This window comes from Syngnathoides biaculeatus, chromosome 11 (genome assembly GCF_019802595.1).
Source record: "Syngnathoides biaculeatus isolate LvHL_M chromosome 11, ASM1980259v1, whole genome shotgun sequence".
NCBI classification, from domain to species: Eukaryota; Metazoa; Chordata; class Actinopteri; order Syngnathiformes; family Syngnathidae; genus Syngnathoides; species Syngnathoides biaculeatus.
In genome coordinates this window covers 25,538,996-25,558,191 of record NC_084650.1, presented here as the reverse complement: position 1 = coordinate 25,558,191, position 19,196 = coordinate 25,538,996, and the positions used below count along the sequence as shown (strand labels likewise).

The 19,196-nt window shown below is 44.5% G+C and overlaps 2 protein-coding genes across 3 annotated transcripts; both read right to left on the bottom strand.

Moving 5' to 3' along the window:
* Positions 1-874: 874 nt before the first annotated feature.
* Positions 875-4,007, bottom strand: kctd12b (potassium channel tetramerisation domain containing 12b). Its single transcript, XM_061835611.1, has one exon. It carries the CDS (start codon positions 3,257-3,259, stop codon positions 2,417-2,419), a length of 843 nt encoding a protein of 280 aa, XP_061691595.1. The 5' UTR covers positions 3,260-4,007; the 3' UTR covers positions 875-2,416.
* Positions 4,008-10,002: 5,995 nt separating this feature from the next.
* Positions 10,003-19,138, bottom strand: znf711 (zinc finger protein 711). Of its 2 annotated transcripts, none has more exons than XM_061834322.1 (8): positions 18,723-19,138; positions 17,318-17,396; positions 17,114-17,226; positions 14,344-15,144; positions 14,119-14,265; positions 13,869-14,036; positions 13,600-13,734; positions 10,003-13,513 (listed from the first exon to the last, which is right to left on the bottom strand). In XM_061834322.1, exons 3-8 carry the CDS (start codon positions 17,190-17,192, stop codon positions 12,333-12,335), a joined length of 2,511 nt encoding a protein of 836 aa, XP_061690306.1. In that variant the 5' UTR covers positions 17,193-17,226; positions 17,318-17,396; positions 18,723-19,138; the 3' UTR covers positions 10,003-12,332. The 2 variants fall into 2 exon arrangements, with proteins under 2 accessions (XP_061690306.1, XP_061690307.1); XM_061834323.1 differs by lacking the exon at positions 18,723-19,138 and adding an exon at positions 18,017-18,690.
* Between the last annotated feature and the right edge of the window lie 58 nt (positions 19,139-19,196).

Sequence of the window (19,196 nt, the reverse complement as noted above, 5' to 3'; positions counted from 1 at the left end):
ACTCCGTGGGCCTTTTATGACAGCAACAGTTTGACCCTGGAAAATATTTTTCCCCCTGATGATCTCTTATGGATTTTTTTTTTTAAAATCACAGCTTTGACCTTCGATATTACACCAGTTAATGTGCAATCAAAGCTATTCAGGTCCATCATGAAAATCAATACTAAAAAAATGTTCTAGTAATTCTATATTTATGGTGTGTAAAAACAAAAAAAAAAATTACAAAATCGTGGTGCAGCGGGCTTCTCAAGCAGGTTTTCCCCATTGCCGTTTGTACCCGAGCAGAATGACAGAGGAATGCCGCCTATTTGCTTTGGAGACGCCGCCGGCATAATACGGTCGCATTCCCAGAGGAATCTTTGTTTTCCAGGAAGGGAGCCATCACAATTCTGCACCCACTTTTTTGATTGTTTGTGTTCTCATTTGTTTTGTTTGCAGGGCTGATGAACTTTTTCATCTCAGCCAGAGAGGATCAGATTTAGCCTGGAGATCTGCTCGTATGCGATAATCGTGTGTTACATGAGTCAGAGGTTATGAAAGGATTTATCTCACCTCATACGTGACTACGTAACTTGTTGTTCGAATGGAACACAATTGCAACCCTTTCAAGTGCTGCTGTTTACTGACAGCAGACCACATCCGCACAGACTTGAGAATTATATGAATTGAATTCAACCGACCAACAACTGATCAAATTATTCTTGTGTGTTTATTTTTTTTTAACCCACAGTTTCTCAGTACTTATTATATCTCTGCTGCTAACTATTTTACAATCTGTTGGAAGTTTTATTGCACGCTGCCTGTAAATCGTGTAAATCCTTTGGTCATAATTGTCTATGGAAAATGCTGTACAATATCAGGAAACCATACTTACTTCGCTTGGTCCTGCTTGGATCAGATTAAGATGGTGTCCAAAGGCGCATCAGATTACTTCAAGACATTAACTTGTCTGGAGGTGTGAATTTGAGCATGATTGGTTGTTTGTCTAAAAGTGGTCTGCAATTATCTGTCGACCAATCCTGGGCGCACCCCGCCGGCCGCCTAGAGTCACTCGGGGTCGGCCCCCGGACAAGCACACAAGAAAATGGATGATGGATTTCAGGGCTATCTTTAATTGGTTTACTTTGATAACCAAATCACAAAATGTCCTCCCGCTTGAGTTGGATGTGGGTCACTGCTGACTATGAGACAACGCGTAGGATCCAAAGTGCAGATGAAGTAGAAAGAACATCCTTTATTTGACAAATATGAGAGCAACACTTCATTTCAGCGCCGTCTTAGCCGGCGGGTCCAACATTCCGACGCGGATGTTTCGTCACACGTTTCACGACAAATGTCAGACAAAAAGGCCCCGAAGACTCCCACTTAAAAATTTCTCATACGAAATGCTGATAACAGCATATGTGCTTAAACTGTTTTCCAAATTGTGTGTTGTCAAATGTTGCTGCTGCTATTGGATTTCGACGTGCAGACCTTTCTTGATCAGTGCCGTAGCTACAGCGGAGAGAAATCATCGGATTTGGGGCCGACCATACATCTTCATTTAACCGTTTCGATTTCGCGATTTACTCCAACTAAACGACAGCTTCAAACAATACTGACATGAAACCACAGCGACATTCACCGAGATGGCTGCCAAACACGCAGGCGAGGTTGCTGTCATGCGCCAGGATGTCACCACAACTACAAATATTAAGCAGCGTGATGTAACCCCCTTCCCCCTCGTGTCCTGTGCCCGCCCAGCGTGGGTGATTAAGCTACTAAAAGCTTCATTGCACAATCAATATACACACCACAGTAAGACCCTTTTTGTTCTGTCCAGAATGTGTCTCTTTGTTCTGCCTTCCATTACTTTTCAACATGTGACTGCATTGTCTCTGAAAGTAAGAACTGAAAGTGGCGCAGACACACCATCCCAGTCGTATGATACAGGACATAAAATCGCAGGACACGTAGCTTCTTTTAGCGCTCAACGTCCCCCTCGAGGCTCATAAGAAGTCCAATTACAGCGGTGATTTAGTTCAGAGGAGCGGGACCTAGTTGAGACAGGGGCAGGAAAGCCAGACAGTACACAATGGCCGCTCTTTTGAAGCCCTTTTTCGAAGCACCCTGACGAGGCTTGTGACCGATTGAACAAAGTCAGCTCATAGAAACAGTTGTGCTTCACTGGGGGGAGATGAAATATGACAAGTAGTTGGACAGGGAAGGTCCATTTCCTGCAGTGAACAACTAAACAGGGAGGTTGGGGTGGGGAGCTCAGGGGGTGGCAAGGGACAAGGTGCAAAGAGTCACGAGTGGGTTGCGTTCATGGGAGGAATTGCGTGGAGCCCAGGGTTGAACATCTACAGTACATCTACTAGAGAAAGTGGACACTTGCGGATAGGTGGGGGTTGGGGGGGGGGGTAGTTCAATTGCGTCACTCACGGTAGAACACATATTCAGTGTAGCTGGTCCAGATCTTGTCGTCCGTCTGCTCGTGGGCAAAGGCGCAGGTTCCCGTGGAGTTACAGGCCACCATGTGGAAGCCGGCGTCGGCCAGCTTGTCGAAGGCCTGCTCCAGGAAGGTGAACTTGAGATAGTAGCGGGACGTGTAGCGCTCCGGCGGGCGATCCGGGTCGCGGCTCTCGTTCAGGGTCTCCCCGAAGACCTCTTTGGCCAGGGATGTCTTCCCGCAGACCATGATCCGGGCCACCCGACGGAATTTGGCATCGGTGTGGCTGTCGCGGCCGAGGGTGTACGAGCCGCGGTAGCCAATGGTGACGAAGCCGGATTTTTTCCCATCTGTCGAGCCGGGCACGAGGCTGGCGCAGGCCGCGGCGAGCGACCCCAGATTCCGGGCGGAGTCCGCCCCGGGCGAGGAATCCTCCGGGTCGCTCTGACAGCCGTCATCTCCCAAAGAGTTCTGCTTGCTGATTTTGGGAGCCAGTTGCTTGACGAGCTCCGGCAGTTTGAAGAACTCGGCCTCTCGCTGCAGCCGCCCGCGCTCGGGAAAGTGGTCCGGAAGGACCAGATGCTGGTCCCGCATGTAGTCCAGGATGTAGCGGAAAAGGAAGCCGTCCCGATCCACAAAGAAACGCCCTTTGGTGTCCCTGGCCAGTCCTTTGGCCGACTTGCGGCTGAACATCTCCCACAAAAGAGAGTCGGGCACACTCGTGAGCGTGGAGTAGCGGGTTATGTACACCTGACCTCCAACATTCAGCTCGACGATCTCCGGGAAGGGAACTTCCTCCGCGGACATGCCACTATCTGGTAAAGCCATGGCTGAATTGTGGGAAAACTTCACTTGCACCTTATTGATTGACTACCGAGTCACAAAAAAAGGTAAGCATGCACAAGGGAAAAAAATAGTAAGTGTAAGGTATACGCCGTTGAGCACGCACCGTTCAAACGACACCTTTCTCCATGATTACCAAACTTGATGCATTTTCAGGCTGGAGCGTTATGTGAAAGATATCCTGCGGAAATCCTGCTTGGGCTCGCAGAAGAGGAAGCGCAGGAATTTCACAAGAGACCATAATAAAGCCTCGGACGCGCGTCTCTGCGCTCGTCCTCGCCAACTTCAACGAGGCAAGCCATAGTTGCTGAGCTCCGTGGGGGTCCCGCTCACGAAGAGCCACAAGATGAAAACGACGTTCCACAAGTAGTGAGACACGAGGAAGGCGTACAGGAATACCTGAATGCTTTCCATCGTCCGCTTGGCTCTCTTTGGTCATACTGGAGCTCCTGTGTGGCTTAGCGGCGCATTATTCCGCCAGATAAACCACGCCCACACGTGACGCGCACTCCCCCCCCCCTCCGACCCTCACCCTCACGCAGCCCCCACCGTCACTTTATTTCAAATAAGAGCCTTTCCTTTTTTCTTATACACTTGCCGATTGTTTCTTTACAATATTATTATTATTTGCTGTTGTAATAGCGCAACTGGGTTATATTTGCATTTGTTCTAAGTAGTTCAGTTCAAAAAGTGAAATTCACGTACTCTACCGTGTTATTTTTCAACCCCAGGCACAGATACATATTTCGGTTACCTGATTTTTTTTTTTTTTTACCATTTTATCTTGAAATTTAAATAAATAAATAAGACATGTGAAGAAACAATCAAAATGTTTTTGCAAAACAAAAACAGCTAGGTGCTGAACTGATAAATGTGTAAATAAATAAACAAATAATACTTTCTGATATTTAAATTTTTTGAAATGCATTTGGCTTTAATTAAACAAAATGCCGTTCAATCAAAGATAAATGAGGGGAACGCTGACAACAAGCCATCACTAAACTTTCGTCAAGTAGAGAATAGTTTAATCTTCATTATTTAACGACTAAAGAAAATCTATTTTACCGAAATCTCTTTAAAATAACCCTTAAAATGGGAACTTTTAATGCGGTTCATGGTATATCGTTGCCATTCTACATTGCATCGAGGGTGCCAATAGAAGACGCGTAAACATTCATGATAATGAAACTTGATGGTCAGAAAAAAATGAAGTTGAAATTAATACGTTGTATTAAAAAGCAGTTGATGGAGTCCAAATCAGACATGGATGTTTTTGTTCCGAGCAAGATGTGATTACAGTGACATCTAGCGAATATTATGCAGTATTGTGCCCGCCTCCTTCAGTTTGTGACCACAAAAATGGTTATTGTTGTATTTTATGTGTACTGTATTACCATAACAAAAATATAACGTGTGAATCATTTTTTAAAAAAATATTTTACACTAAATACACCATAAAAGTATTTAGGAATGAATGATATTTTTTCCAAGATAAAAATACATCTAGATGACACAACATAGATAAAATCAAACGCAAGTTTTGGAATGCAGAATGATCACAATAACATTATTGATGCAGTAAAACATTATGAATATACATTTAAAATTTCACTCCCTGAACACACAAGCGCAGCCAGTTTCATTTAGACCATTCTTCAATATTGAAATGGAATGCTCATAAATGAACAATGAATGAACAAGTTGCTAGTCCAAGTCACATTCCTGGTTGATTTGTTATAACTTCCATCCAGTAGACTTTAAGACCACAAAACCTAAAAATGTGGAGTGAAAAAATGCAATTGATGCCACCTCAAGTGTCACACAGTCTAATCAATAGCTGTCTTTTGCAAGTAGTCTTTTTTTTTTTTTTTTTTTGCTGACTCTGTCGCCCCGGCTCTAGTCTTCGCATTGTAATTTCCCACAGGCCTCTCCAATCTCCGACTACTTGGAAGCAGTGGGGCCTTGTCTGAGGAAATCTGGTTTGGTCTGCGCTTACTAAGTGGGCCAGCGCATGCAGGGTAAGGAATGTGTCAAAGATGCCTGCCAAAAAAAAAAAAAAAAAGAAAAACGAAAAGAAAAGGATTTGATGGCTAAAATCCCAGCTCCCTGCTTTTCACAGTAATATGCAAAAACATATGCTGCTGCATGAACCTGAATCTCTTGCACTCTAAACTAATCCAAATGGTTTGGTTTACGGATATGATTAAATTATGCTTCGATTCGATAATGGCTCATCACTTCTCCTTGCACATCAGCACGTGTTCCTGGATTTTCTCCCGGCAGGTGCATCATTATAATCAACCGAGACGTGTAAAAATCCATCAAGTAAATGGCGCCGACCTTTTGCACGCACGTGGCTTATCTCCTCACGACCTCATCAGTGATGGCCTTCGGAGGCAGGAGTGTCCAATTTTTTGGGGATGGGGTGGCCTGAAAATAATGTTTGAAATGGTCTGCAAAAGCTAGTTTTAGAAAAGTGTGGGTGTTGAAAAAGTGGGACAAGTGCGACAACCCTCACAAATGCTCCCAGTGCAATGGTGCCTTGAGAAACAAGCTATAACGAACTTGCGAGTTTTTCTCTTGGATACAACCAGCCCTTTAATTATTATTATTATTATTATTATTTTGGTTTGAGATGCGAACAAAAACTAGAGTTGTGAACTCTGTATGGTGACAGTGAACTCAAGTCACCTCACTTCACAAGAATACGCAGCAGTTTGGCAGATGACAAACAATCCTTCAAAAAATTCATAAAAAAAACTAAATTACAAAATGTCTTTAGGGGAACGGCGTGACTTTGCCAGAAAATCATAGTTAGCCTAATGCTAGCACATAAGAAACACTTAAATGCCTTAAGACGAAGTAACAAATTGTGTAATATCCCTTTAAGCAACATTTATTTGAACACAAACAGTGGCGCAACACATGTAACAGAAAATACAAACCCAAATTCCAATGAATTTGGGATGTTAGCTCGATGGACCCGATGCACATTAGTTCCAAAAAACAATACGGAACGTGGAATCATTATACCACAGCCGACAACCTTTTCCATTTTTTGGTCGATTCATCTCTGATGAGTTCGAGCCAAGAAAAGCCACCACCATATCTGGATGTTGTTAATACATTGCTGTTGTTTTTACGGGGTGAAGCTTTAACTTGCAGTTTTAAAGTGGATGTAGGGACAAACTGTGAAAACTGGCTAAATGGATTTCTGAATGAATTCACTGCCACCCGAATGGATCGAATGTCACATGTATTCAACGTTGGTTTTTGGCCTTGCCGCTTCCAGGGAGAGATTTCTCCAGATTCTCAGATCCAGACCTGTCTCCCATTGCAAATATGGCAATGGAGACCCCGGACTGTTGAGCAAATGAAATTGTTCATCAAGCAAGCAGTACTTGCAAAGCTTTAAAAATGAGTGTCGTGACTCCCATTTGAGGTGGTAAAAGGAAAGGTGATATAACACAGTCGTAAACTTGCCCCTTTGCCAGATTTTTGGGGGGAATGAGTTGCTGGCGTCAAACTCAAAATGCGTTCAGACTTGGAAAGTCAATAAAGTTGATCAACATGAAATATCTTGTCTTTGTAGTATTCAGTTGGATATTGTTTGTTAAGGATTTGCAGATAGTTGAAATGTGTTTGAGTCACTGATGGTGTAGTGGTACACACGCCTGCCTTCGGTGCGGGCAGTGTGGGATCGATATCTGCCTGGGACTGACTGGGGATCAGCGCAGGATGTAGTCTGCCTTTCGCCCAAAGCTTTCCCATGACCCTTATGAGGATAAGCGGCTTGGGTAATGGATGGATGTATTGTGTTCCCAACTTCACTGGAATTGTGGGTTCGAATTTGCTTCGCCAACTTGAAGCGAAAAATGTGATGTCGCACTTAAAAAAAGAAGCACAGCATATAGTTGATGGATTGATTTTTTGAGAGTTCAAGTCAAAGAAGGTAAAAGCGGCCCTTCCGTCCTTTGAATTTTCTGTGTCTCTCCACAGGAAATACTGAAGAGGCTGCTCTGCGGCTTGGAGGTGGGCGTGGGTTTGAAGCTCCGCTGACTCCAAACAAGCCGATAATTGAGCTGCGACGGCGGCTCGTCACGTGGAGCTGTGCTCCCTTCCAAGACAGCCTCTCGTGCTTCACTCTGACAAAATGCCGGGAAATAAAGGGAAGATTCATGACCGGCATTTTGATAGCTGCGGCATTGGCGGTCGCCATTGGCAACCGCGTCAGAATGCAAGAGATGTTTCTCAGAAAGTGAGCAGGCGGCTGAGGTCAACTCATTTGTCTCCGTCTACTTCGGATTACACGCTATAGCTTATCAGACTTTGTACTTGCATCTCTCTGTTTTCCCACAATGATTCTCCTTTCAGAGTCACAGGCAGCTGGAGTCTATCCGAGTGGGTTGCAGGCAAAAGGAAGAACATACTGAAGTATTTGTCAAGTATCTGTACTTTAGCTTTTTATTTTCTGGATGACATTTTTCTTTTGCGCTAATCCTTTCAACGCAAGCCTAAGACTTAAAGTCTATGACTTGGTACTTGACTCGAGACTTTCCTGTCTCGACTTGAGACTCAACCCGGGACTGGGCGGCAAAGACTTGAGACTAACTTGTGACTTACTCGGTCCCACCTCTGCCTGCTAGCCGTCAATAAACATTTTTATTCAGCAAAGCTGGAAGCAGTAAATCTTTCTTCGGCATGACAGGCGTCATCCTCTACTGACCCAGAAGGGAGATAATCCTGATACGCCACACAGATATCTGTAATAAAGTCCTCCTGACTTTGCCCAAGTAATTTTTTTTTCAACCTCTGCAGCGACAACATCAGTGAAGGTTTTGATTGATAGCTAATAAGGTGGAAGCCTCCTCGTCGTATTTAAGAGAATAATTTGTGGTGAATTGTGTTGTTTTCTCGGTCTAAAAGAAATCCAAGTATTGTATTTTTAAAAGCGATCGTTAGCTAATTTTGCTTTTTTTTGGGGGAGTGGGGGGTGGGGAAGGAGTATTGTGCAGTTCTCAGTGTTAGCAATGTCATACAAACGCAAGTGGGGTGTGGGAGGTGTCAGGGTCAATCAGAAATATACCCCCTAAACCCACCAAAAAGTTGAGAACCACTACTTTACAGTGCACACTACCTGATCTGATGTCATGTTTCATATAACATGCTGATGGTCTGAACTCCCATGTTTTGTCAGACTTGAGGCACTTTCCTGCAAAACGTGATTTGAACGCCAAATTGTATTCGAGTCACAGCCACGAACATGAATCCCAGTTGTTGTGGAAGCCTCCAATGGTAATTCTGATTGGGGATTGACCAATCGCATTTCACAGATGGATGAAATATGTCTGTTAATAATAAATAAATAAATAGAAAGAGCGGTCACAGAAACAACCCCAGTCGGACAAATGAATAAATTGATCAAAATTAACCAATGAACAATCAGACATTGGTTTTCAATTGTGGTCGAACAGAATTATTTTAAAAACAAATTCATGAAAAATGGTCAGGACAAAAAGGATGGTACGCTTAAATGAAAAATTAGTTGCATAAACTTATGACAGAGTCACAGCAAAGGATTTATATGATATCTTCATTGAGACTTCGACACCTCTAAGGAGATAGTTTGGGCTTCTCTTTATGAGCAAATTGCTCTCGTGATCTCAAGTTCTCTAGATGAACTGTTTCAGACCCTTCTGCAGATGTTCAATAGAATTTAGATCAAGGTCCATAGTGGGCCACTTCAATATTTTGCGCTTAGCCATCATTGGGTGTTTTTAATAATGAGTTTTATCCAATTAACTGGTTGCAAGACCTATGATCTGCAACTAAGAACAAGTTTTCTGACACTACACAGCACATTTCTTTCTAGATTACCTTGACAGTCTTGAGATTTCATTGTATCGCGCACAAATTCAGAACACCATGTGCCAGATGAAGCTACGCGGCCCCAGAGCGTAACAGACTTATCCGTGCGTCGCAGTAGGAATAGTGTTCTTTTCTTGGTATGCTTCAGTTTTGCGTCTCTGCTTTGCCAAAAAGTTCGTTTTGATTTGAAAGAAACTTTCTGTCTTGTCAAACTTGCAGTGTGGCAAATTTCAGTCTTGCTTTTTCAAGTGTTTTAACAGAGGCGTCATCCTTGGTTGACTCCCCTTAAGTCCACTTTGGCTAAAACATCAACGGATGATGTGATCTGACACTTACATCCCTTGACCTTAGCGGTGATCTGTAATTTCTTTGGAGGGTGTTCTGAACAATTTTGCTACCATTTGTATTATCCACCTCTTCAGTTTTCCGCTCGTGATCATGTCTGGGGAGGTTGGTTCATCTGTAGAGCTTAAATTTCTGACTATGCGCTACTGTAGTCACAGGAACATCAAGGTGTTTCAAGATGGTCTTGTCTTTACCTTTTACGTGCTTGTCTGTATCTGTGGTCCACACCATGCCACCGAACAGCACAGCGGTTACCTGTCACTAGTGACGTTCCTGATGTACCGAGTCTTCAAGGCGTGTGTCAAGTAATGGAAGGGGAATTTCTGCAAAGTGTGTGTCGAGGCTGCCTTCATTCAAGGGAGGAACCGAAAGTGTTGACGTCTGAAGCCTTGCTCCCCAGCTGTGAACTACACGACAGGGTCAGGATGCACTGGTGAGTTTGCATCGAAGATTGATGGCAGTATACAACACCCACGCAGGTTGCACTCAAAATATGTACTTATTGTTTTTTTAATAGTAATATTCAGCTCAGTTGGGATAAAGATTGTGTAGTTTGTATGGGCGACTGGAGTTTACAGTACATTGTGGGTATACTTGAACAGATTCCGAGCGCCTACGTCAGCCTTCTGGCCATTCAGCCAGCCCAGTGGTTGCTGCACTCCACTCGCTACTTGGGCTGTGGTTGTCGCCTCAGCTTGAACCACAAGCAGGACCGCGCCTGCTGCATAAATAACCATCACTGAGGTTTATCAAAAACTGCATTTTCCAACATTTCTTAATTTTTCAAAGGGAGGCTATTTATTGCATTGCAAGTAAGGTACATTAATACCTCACTAAAGAGGAAAAATTACTGCACCCCAGTTTACATAATCTTGCTCTTGAATAAATCACTGAAAAATTGACTTATTTCAAAATAAGCACTTCCAAAGAAATTACTTTGTCAAACATTGTTTTGTCAGAGTCATTCACAACAGTAAAAAAATGCACCGCAGGGCCACAAAATGATTCTGAACCATAGCTCGAAGCGAACGGCCCGAGTTGCTTCACCTTTTAATAGGCCAGTTGACTGATTACAACTTTTATTCAAGACACGTGATGCTATATTGAGAGTGTCACCTTGTTTCAATGAGTCGCTATGGTCAAATGATTTTCAGTTTTTTTTTCTAGGAGGTACCATCACTTTTGTCCAGACCTGTTTCATGAGTTTTTTTTTCTTTTTCTAAATAACTCAACCTGTTTTTCATTGGTCAATGTCCTTTTTTTTCTTTGTTGGGTACATTTGTGAGATTAAAGTTGTTTCTGTGGTCACTGTGGGTTCTCATTTCATTAACAGAGGGAGTGAATTTTTTTTTGCCCATGCGCATATGCTAATGCAAAACTTCTGACCGATTGAGCCGTCATATCAGGGGGAAAAAAAGGTTTCTTCCCCCACCAGTAATTGATCAACAATCAGGTGGAAAGGAAATATAGACTAAGATATATGAAATGCAGGGATTTTAATATATTCCACAATTTTATGGAGACAGCATATGTGCATACTTTATAGACTAATGCCAATATGATGACCACCGACAAGAGTATAATCCCAAATGTGGGATTTGGGCTAGGTTTACGTATAGGACTGCAGGATGAGGGTCAGGGAACTTGTGAGCACAAACCAAACACAAAACCCAAACACTTTGCCATGGACCAGAACAATAAATGGTTGAACTCATCACTTTCCACAACTGTATTGTGCCCACTTGCTATAGATAACATTTACCCACTCACAAAGCTGTGTAATCTTTTTTTATCCTGGGTTTATCTTTTATGTATATACATCCATATACATATATAAACCCCGTACATGTAGTTAAAATACAAAAAAATACAAGTTATTAAAGTGCCTTCTACTGACTCAAACACAATCTCCGAGAGAATGATATTGATACAGTATGTTTAAGGGGGAGGGGGGGGAAAGTGTAAGATTTGCTGTGTTAATCAGTGCTTAAGGGAGAAAGACCAGCAGATGTAAGGCATGATTGCGACTGTACTGTTAGGTGAGCACATCTCTGTCAGAAGTAACGGCATGCATGATGTAACTTTGTCGCATGTGACCACCAAGCGGTTGGCCAAAACAAATCCAACCACTTAACCATTTCTTAAAAAAAACGTCTCAATGTAGCACCAACTAGGTCATATTTGTTAGACTGATCTGATCAGTCTCAAAACCCTGGTTTGATACATTTTTAGCAGATTGTGGTCATATCACCGATTATCAATTTGAGGGAAATTCAAAAGGTGGTGATAAAATTATGTGCTAAGGTGCGTCGTGTCAACATCACTAAAAAGCCTTCATGGAGCTTGAGAACGGTGCAACACATGGCAGTGGGAGGAAAAAAAAAAAAAAAAAAAAAATCAAGCTAAAAACTGGTTAATTAAGATACTAACTGGTAGTATGGAAGAAAACTAACATGATCCTCATGAACCGACATTTTCCATTTTCCAGGACAAAGTAATTCTCCTGCAGCATTTCAGCTCAGTGGGTATAAAAATATAGACATTTGAAACCCTGAATATGCTCTTACATGATTTTCAGCAACAAAAAACCCAACACAAGTTATGCTTGTCCCACTCAGTGCGCGGTGTCATGTTTTTTTGTTTTTTAAGATTTCCCTCCCATCTAAAATGTGTTCAGGCATCGGGAGGAGTTTTACACCCATTACAATACAGAACAGCAAATATAATGTTGCCTTCAACAGCCTACACCATTTAATTTTTAATACACTAAAATTACCTCCATGTGTGTGCACACAGATTTACTGGGGGGAGGGGGGGGGGTGAATTGAGCGCAAGTGTGATGACGTTACATAAGCATGTCTTTGTGGTGTCTGGCTATGTGCTGGCTCTTCTCCGAAGGCCTCCTGAAGCCCTTGGTGCAGTAGTCGCAGCGGTGGGGGTAGTCCTTGGTGTGAATGGAGATGACGTGGCGCTTGAAGCCAGAAGCGTCCGTACTGTTGTACTCACAATACTGGCACTGATAAACCTTCCTACCGCTGTGCGTCTTCATGTGTTTCTTCAGCTCCGCCGGTTGTCGGAAACCTCGCCGGCAGCGCTTGCACTTAAATGGAAGTTCCTTGGTGTGCAGGGACAGAATATGGCGACTCAGGGTGAACGTGTCGGGAGCGTTGAAGTTACAGTGCCGGCACTGGTGCAGCTTGCTGCCCTTGTGTGTCTCGGTGTGCTTCTTCAACTCCGAGGGCCTGTGAAAGCCTTTCTCGCACACGTCACACTGGTGAGGAAAGTCCTTGGTGTGCACTGAGATGATGTGTCTTTTCAGGTCACTGGAGTTGGTGCTCTTGTGCTCACAGTGTGGACACTGATGCGTCTTGTGGCCTTGCACAATCTCTATGTGACGCTGGAGTTCCCGCGCGTCGGCATACGCTTGTGGGCAATGGCTGCACTTGAAAGGCAGATCTGCGCCGTGCTTGCTTTTGATGTGAGTCTTTAAGTTGGACTGATCCGCGCAGCGGAACTCGCAGTGCGGACAGTGATAGGGCTTCTCACCCGTGTGGGTCCGCATGTGCTTCTTCAGCTCGGACGGGTGGCGAAAGCCTTTGGCGCACTCGACGCACACGTGTGCAAAGTTTTTACTGTGCACGGCCAGCAGGTGACGATTGAGCAGGCCTTGCTCTGCGGTCTCGTAGTCGCAATACTTGCAGTGATGCAGCTTGGGCTCGCGGTCCTTGACGATGAGTTTGTCAGAACCAAGGGGACTGGACTCATGGTAGCGCCTTGCGTACTCTGTGTATTCTGGGGAGCGCTCGCTGTTGTGGCTCAGCAGCTTGTGACTCTCCAAATGGTTGTGGAAGCTGATCTTCTTGTTCGTGGTGAAGTCGCAGTCTGTACACTGGTACTTCTTCTTTAAGAGGTGGTCCGGGTGGTTTTTCATATGGCATTTGAGGAAGCCTCGTGAGCGGAACTTCTTTCCACATATGTGGCACGGGTAGACTGTCAGGGGCATGCCATCAGGCCCAATAATGACAGCTGAAAGAGGAAGTTGAGTAACATCTGATTTATCTGGCACGTTATCACACCAAAAGCCAGTATAAAGAAGTGTCTACAGCTCCTACCAGTTTGACATTGCCGAATGTCCCCTTTCTTCTTTTTCTTGGCTTTAGGTTTGAGGACACGGTTTGTGGCCAAACCTTCTCGGATTTGTAGAAACGGTGTCGCTGAGCCGTTTTTAACCTGATTTATAGTATTACCTGCACAAAACCAGTTTAGCATATCACTGACGCAGTCATACTGTCTACGAATGCAGCTATTTGTTGTTTACAGCCCTCCAACCAAATTCATGAAAATGCACAAACGCTTTTGAGACGGTGACACAAAAACCTACTGATGTCATCGTCACTGTCTTCTTCATCGTCCTCTTCTATTTTGGGCTGCTTCTTGACTGCCATGTAGACCATCTTGTCACGCCCAACTCCAAGTCTTCCTGATGATGCAGCTTCGCGGTCAGGGTGGCCATTTTGGTAATCATCCTCAGTGATCACCTCTGTCCCACCTAGAGAAAAGGGAGGTGGGGGGGGGGGTTTGAGTCCAAATACACACATACCATAGTCCATAATAATGATTTAGCAACTTGCCCAAATCATCATCTGCCTCAGCTTTGAAAATGTAGACTTTGATGACATCTCCGCTATCCTCCTCCTTGCACTCCTTGTCTTCCATCACCTCAGTGCTAATCTCTAGAGGAGTGTCTCCTATGTCCAACTTCTCCCCAACCTCGTCCACTAAATGGCAAAAATAACAAACCTCAAAAAACCGACAGCACAATTAGAAAGAGTGTTGTAGATGGAAGACTATCTTACAAGAGATCATGAGGTAATCTTCAGAGCTGCTTCTCCCATCGTCATCCTCATCCATCTGCAAAGGAACAGCCTCGGAGGGAAGTTGTTGGTGGATGATGGTCTCCGCATTAGCCTCTGTCACCATCAAGCCCTCTGCGACAAGTTGGTGGTCGAGAGTGTTATCCTGGTCCGAAAGAAGCTCTGCTACAAACACCTGGTCCGACATGTCGTCATGGTGGTTGGCATCCTGGATAAGGTCCGAGGTTAGCACGTGGTGGTGCTCCAAAGCTTCCTCTATTGCAACCTCTGTTCCCAGGATGTTTTCTGGCATGATCACACTGTGTTCTGAATGCACCATGTCCTCCGCACCTATTTCATGGCCATCTACATCCTGAGACTGCAGGCTTTCTACATCCACTTCCAGACCCTCAACAACCTCTGCTTCCAAGCCCTCCACTTCCACTTCCTCCTCAAGGCCCTCAACAACATGAGCTTCCAGGTCCTCCACGTCCACTTCGGTTTCCAGACCCTCCACCTCGACTTCTCCTTCTAGGCCTTCCACAACCTGAGCCTCCAGCTCTACCACTTGTGTCTGTAGCCCTTCAACCACCTCCGCCTCCAGTCCCTCGACATCTGCGTGTAAACTTTCGACTACTTCGGTTTCCAGGCCTTCGACGACGTGAGTTTCCAGGCCCTCCACCTCAAGCTCGTGCTCCAGGAGGATGCCCTCGTCCGTCATCACGTCAGAGAGGAGCATGCCCTCAGGCACAGAGACCACGATGTGATCTCCGTCAATGTGTGCCAAGCCACCCATCCCTGCAACTGTGAAATTAAGAGTGAAAAGAGAGAAAACATTGTGTATTGTGAGGTCCAGCAACGACACTATGATTATTACTTAAAGACAAGAGTGTTTTCAGAGTTTTTAACCAAAAAAGACTAGTTAACTTCCGTTTACACTTGTATGGAAATGATCAAATCTAAAAATTGTCCTCATTAGGGTCATTAATAAGTCCAGTTGACTTTGGGCTCTCTGAGAGAAAGCTGTCTTGATCATTGTTAGAAATTCCATTAGAGTAGAAAACAGCCTATGGCAATATGATTGGCCGCCTGGTGCATCCTATTTAACTGCTTCTTCCAAGTAAGACACACACTCTTATTCGCAAGTATTGTTGCATATATGGCGGCCCACAGAGTGAGTACAGAAAGTATTCAGACGCCCTTAAAATTTCACCCTTTGTTTTATTCCACTTCAACCACTTTATTCGACTTCAAATGCTTGGGGTCAACAATACAGAGCAATGGAGAGCGTGGTAAGGAAGTGAAGAAACAGGTCCAAACGGGGTGGAACAGTTGGCGGAAAGTGTCTGGTGTTCTATGTGAGAGAAGAGTATCTGCCAGTAAGAAGGGCAAAGTTTATAAAACTGTGGCGAGGCCGGCCATGATGTACGTATTAAAGACGGTTGCACTGAAGAAACAATGGAGGTAGCAGAAATGAAGATGCTGAGGTTCTCGCTTGGAGTGAACAGGTTGGATAGGATTAGAAATGAGTTCATTAGAGGGACACCCATAGTTGGATGTTTTGGAGACAAGGTTAGAGAGAGCAGACTTCGATGGTTTGGACATGTTCAGAGGCGAGAGAGTGAATATATTGGTAGAAGGGTGCTGAGGATGGAGCTGCCAGGCAAAAGAGCGAGAGGAAGACCAAAGAAAAGGTTGATGGATGTTGTGAGGGAGGACATGTGGACAGTCGGTCTGAGATAGGTTGATGCACGAGATAGGCCTAGATGGAAAAAGATGACACGCTGTGACGACCCCTAACGGGACAAGCCGAAAGTACAAGAAGAAGAGTTTGATTCCACTTTTACTGGCTTCCATAATCCTTAAATTGACGATTTAATTGTTTGGGACGACCAGAAGTCTTCCTAGAGCTAGCTGTCCGGCCAAACTGAGTGATTGGTAGACAAGAGCCTTCGTGAGACAAGTTAAGAAGAACCCAACGATCATTGTGTTTCAGAGATGCAATCAGGATATGGGCGAAAGTTCTAGAAAGTCCACAATCACTGCAGCCCTTCACCAGTCGCTGTTTTATGGTAGATTGGTCCAACAGATGCTTCTGTTCAATGCAAGACACATGAAAGCCCTCATGAAGTTTACTAAAAACCTCCTGGAGGACTCCAAGATTATATCTTGAAAGGAGAAGCAATGGAAGTGTTTTCTCCGGTGTTGTCAAATCCTTATTTAAAGCAGGTCCCAAGAGCACAGCCCGTTCCTTAGGTGGATGCACTCGCATATTAGTTCGCTGTGGAGTAATCTTCAGAAATTACGTCTGTGTGTGGATGTGCGGAAATGGATCGAGCTGCCAGCATTGAAGGAGCATGATATGTGGATATCACTTCAAATCATGTGATTCAAGCCAGGTGAGCTAATACTTTGGGGAATATTGTGTACTTTGAAGGTAAGGTACTGTGGTACATCCCAGGACCTGGGATGTGACTATTGCACACATGAACGTTGCCAGGATGATGCTCAAGTAGGAGGAAGCTGGACTATCAGGAGAAAACTGCGGAGAAAATGCAAATGCAAAGGAAGCCACAGACGAGATTTGGACCTAAAACTTCATAACTGTGTAGCAGATATTTGAGACACCCATCCAAAATTCATAATAAGGTTAACAGGTTACTGAGTGTATTACCCAGAGTAAATATACATTTTAAAACTACCACACTTCTACACCACAATGATTTGGTAGAAATTTAACTCACACTTCAAAAAATACTCACTAATGACCTACCAAAGTCTTGCATGATCATAGCATGGGGCATCTTCAGCTCCTGTGTGTGTAACTCCAACACACCACCTCCTTGATCCATGTTTCACCCCAGGAGATCAAAAAATAGCTGAAAACTATAATGACAAACATCATGAACAGCATAAGTGTGTATATAAAAATACTATGTTGTGTATCCCCCCCCAAAAAAAGAAGTTTTAAATATACCTTCACATTTGATGATCAGAGCCTTAAAATAAAAACAGCTTATTAGTCATCATTCTTCCCACTGACGCGATTGATCCCTCTGGTAAAACAAACAAACAAAAATAAACAACCTTCCCCCAAAATACCGGCCATTAATTGCCATAATGACATATCCATCCATTTTCTTTTGCCACTTATTCTCACGAGGGTCCCGGGGAGTGCTGGAGCCTATCCTAGATGTAAACGGGCAGGAGGCGGGGTACACCCTCAACTGGTTGCCAGCCAATCGCAGGGCACATAGAGACAAACAGCCACACTCACAATCACACCGAAGTGGCAATTTAGAGTGTCCAATTAATGTTGCACATTTTGGGGAATGTGGGAGGAAACTGAAGTGCCCGGAGAAAACCCACGCAGGCACGGGGAGAACATGCAAACTCCACACAGGGATCAAACCCGGGTCCTCAGTACTGTGAGGCCAACGCTTTACTAGCTGAGGTGGTGGTGCCACCTCGTGACAGATCAATATTAATAATACAGTCTTTTCAACTTCAGTGTCAGTGAAGGACCATGTCTGCTGCAGTGTTGATTACTATACGTGAAGAACACTGTAGTACATCAGGAAAATGAATGACACGTTGTTGACCACTGGCTCCGTCATCTGCCAACCAAAAGTACTACAGACGCCTTTAATTAACGTGGGTCCATGTAACTATACACCTGGAGCTAGTTGAGCCTGATGGCGAGCTCTCAGTTGGGAGAAGCGAGCTGTCCTCCAAAGTGGGCAGGACAACCCCGCAAGTCTTGCAACTGTGGGAGTCTTGCATGTTAACAGTGGGAGGAAATGCACTGTCGTCACGTCACTGCTCAATACAAAAAGTACGCGTTACCCGATGTGCATTCAATGGGCATACTTTCCGTTGCTATTCATTTAACTGTGAAGCCACATGTCTATTAATGTCTGTAAATATTACAATTGATCGGCCACGCGTAATACACTGCCAAAGTTCCGCAACGTTTTTCTTAAGGCTGGCTACCGCCTTCCATCCACCGGTTGGCTAACTAGCCACAAGCTACAACCGACCCGCCCAGCGCCATTTTGTTTTAGCAATAACGGCTAGGCGTGTTCAGTTGTTCGTTGCTTTAAAACCACATAATACGGCATTCATCGCCCACGGCGATACAAGAATCACGGCTTCACCGGGGAAGGCGATGAACAAACGTGTCTAAATGCAGCAATTCGATGTTTCTTCGAACAGATGCGCCCAACACCGTTCGTCCGAGTGGCTAGCTAGCCTGCTAAGCTAGGTGGCGCCGCATTATGTCCAGGTTGTTTTTCGACAGGGCTCAAAGAGGCCCGCTGCGGCCGACTGGGCCCTTTCGAATTAAACCACATTCCATTCGTATTGGGCCAAAGCAAAGTTACCTGATAACGCCGTCTTCGGACTCTTTTGGTGTTTTCTCCCCCTCCTCCGTTTTGTCTATTATTGTTTGTGGTTTATTTTTGACGGTAAGCTAAGTGCGGCCTGCAGTTTTGGATCCCCGGGCACTCTTTGCTAGGCCTCGGCCAATCAGCTTGCTTCCTGACAAGCCGAGGGAGGGCGGGGGGCAGACAATGCGTGGCCTCGTTTACCGCTGATCCCTTACTATTTGCGTCATGCATAAGAGAGCAGTTACGCTAACAGACATTCCATTAATGCGCACACATTATGGGCATTTTGCTTGCAAACCAAACGAAGGTATTAACACGCGAGTGATTCGGAATATTTTCCCCAGAATTTGAGTTTACACAGATGAGGCCTGTAGGCCATTTTGTGACCGGTGGGTGGGGTAGCAATTTTGGTCATCCACCCAGGAAACGACAACATCCTGCTGCTGCTGCAGCTACTTCACAATTGAA

Coding starts and splice junctions, on each gene's coding strand:
- kctd12b (XM_061835611.1), bottom strand. CDS start 3,259: ATGGCTTTACCAGATAGTGGCATGTCCGCGGAGGAAGTTCCCTTCCCG.
- znf711 (XM_061834322.1), bottom strand. CDS start 17,192: ATGGATCAAGGAGGTGGTGTGTTGGAGTTACACACACAGGAGCTGAAG. Junction 15,145..17,113: donor TATGATCATGCAAGACTTTG/GTAGGTCATTAG, acceptor TTAATTTCACAG/TTGCAGGGATGGGTGGCTTG. Junction 14,037..14,118: donor TGAGGCAGATGATGATTTGG/GCAAGTTGCTAA, acceptor CCTTTTCTCTAG/GTGGGACAGAGGTGATCACT.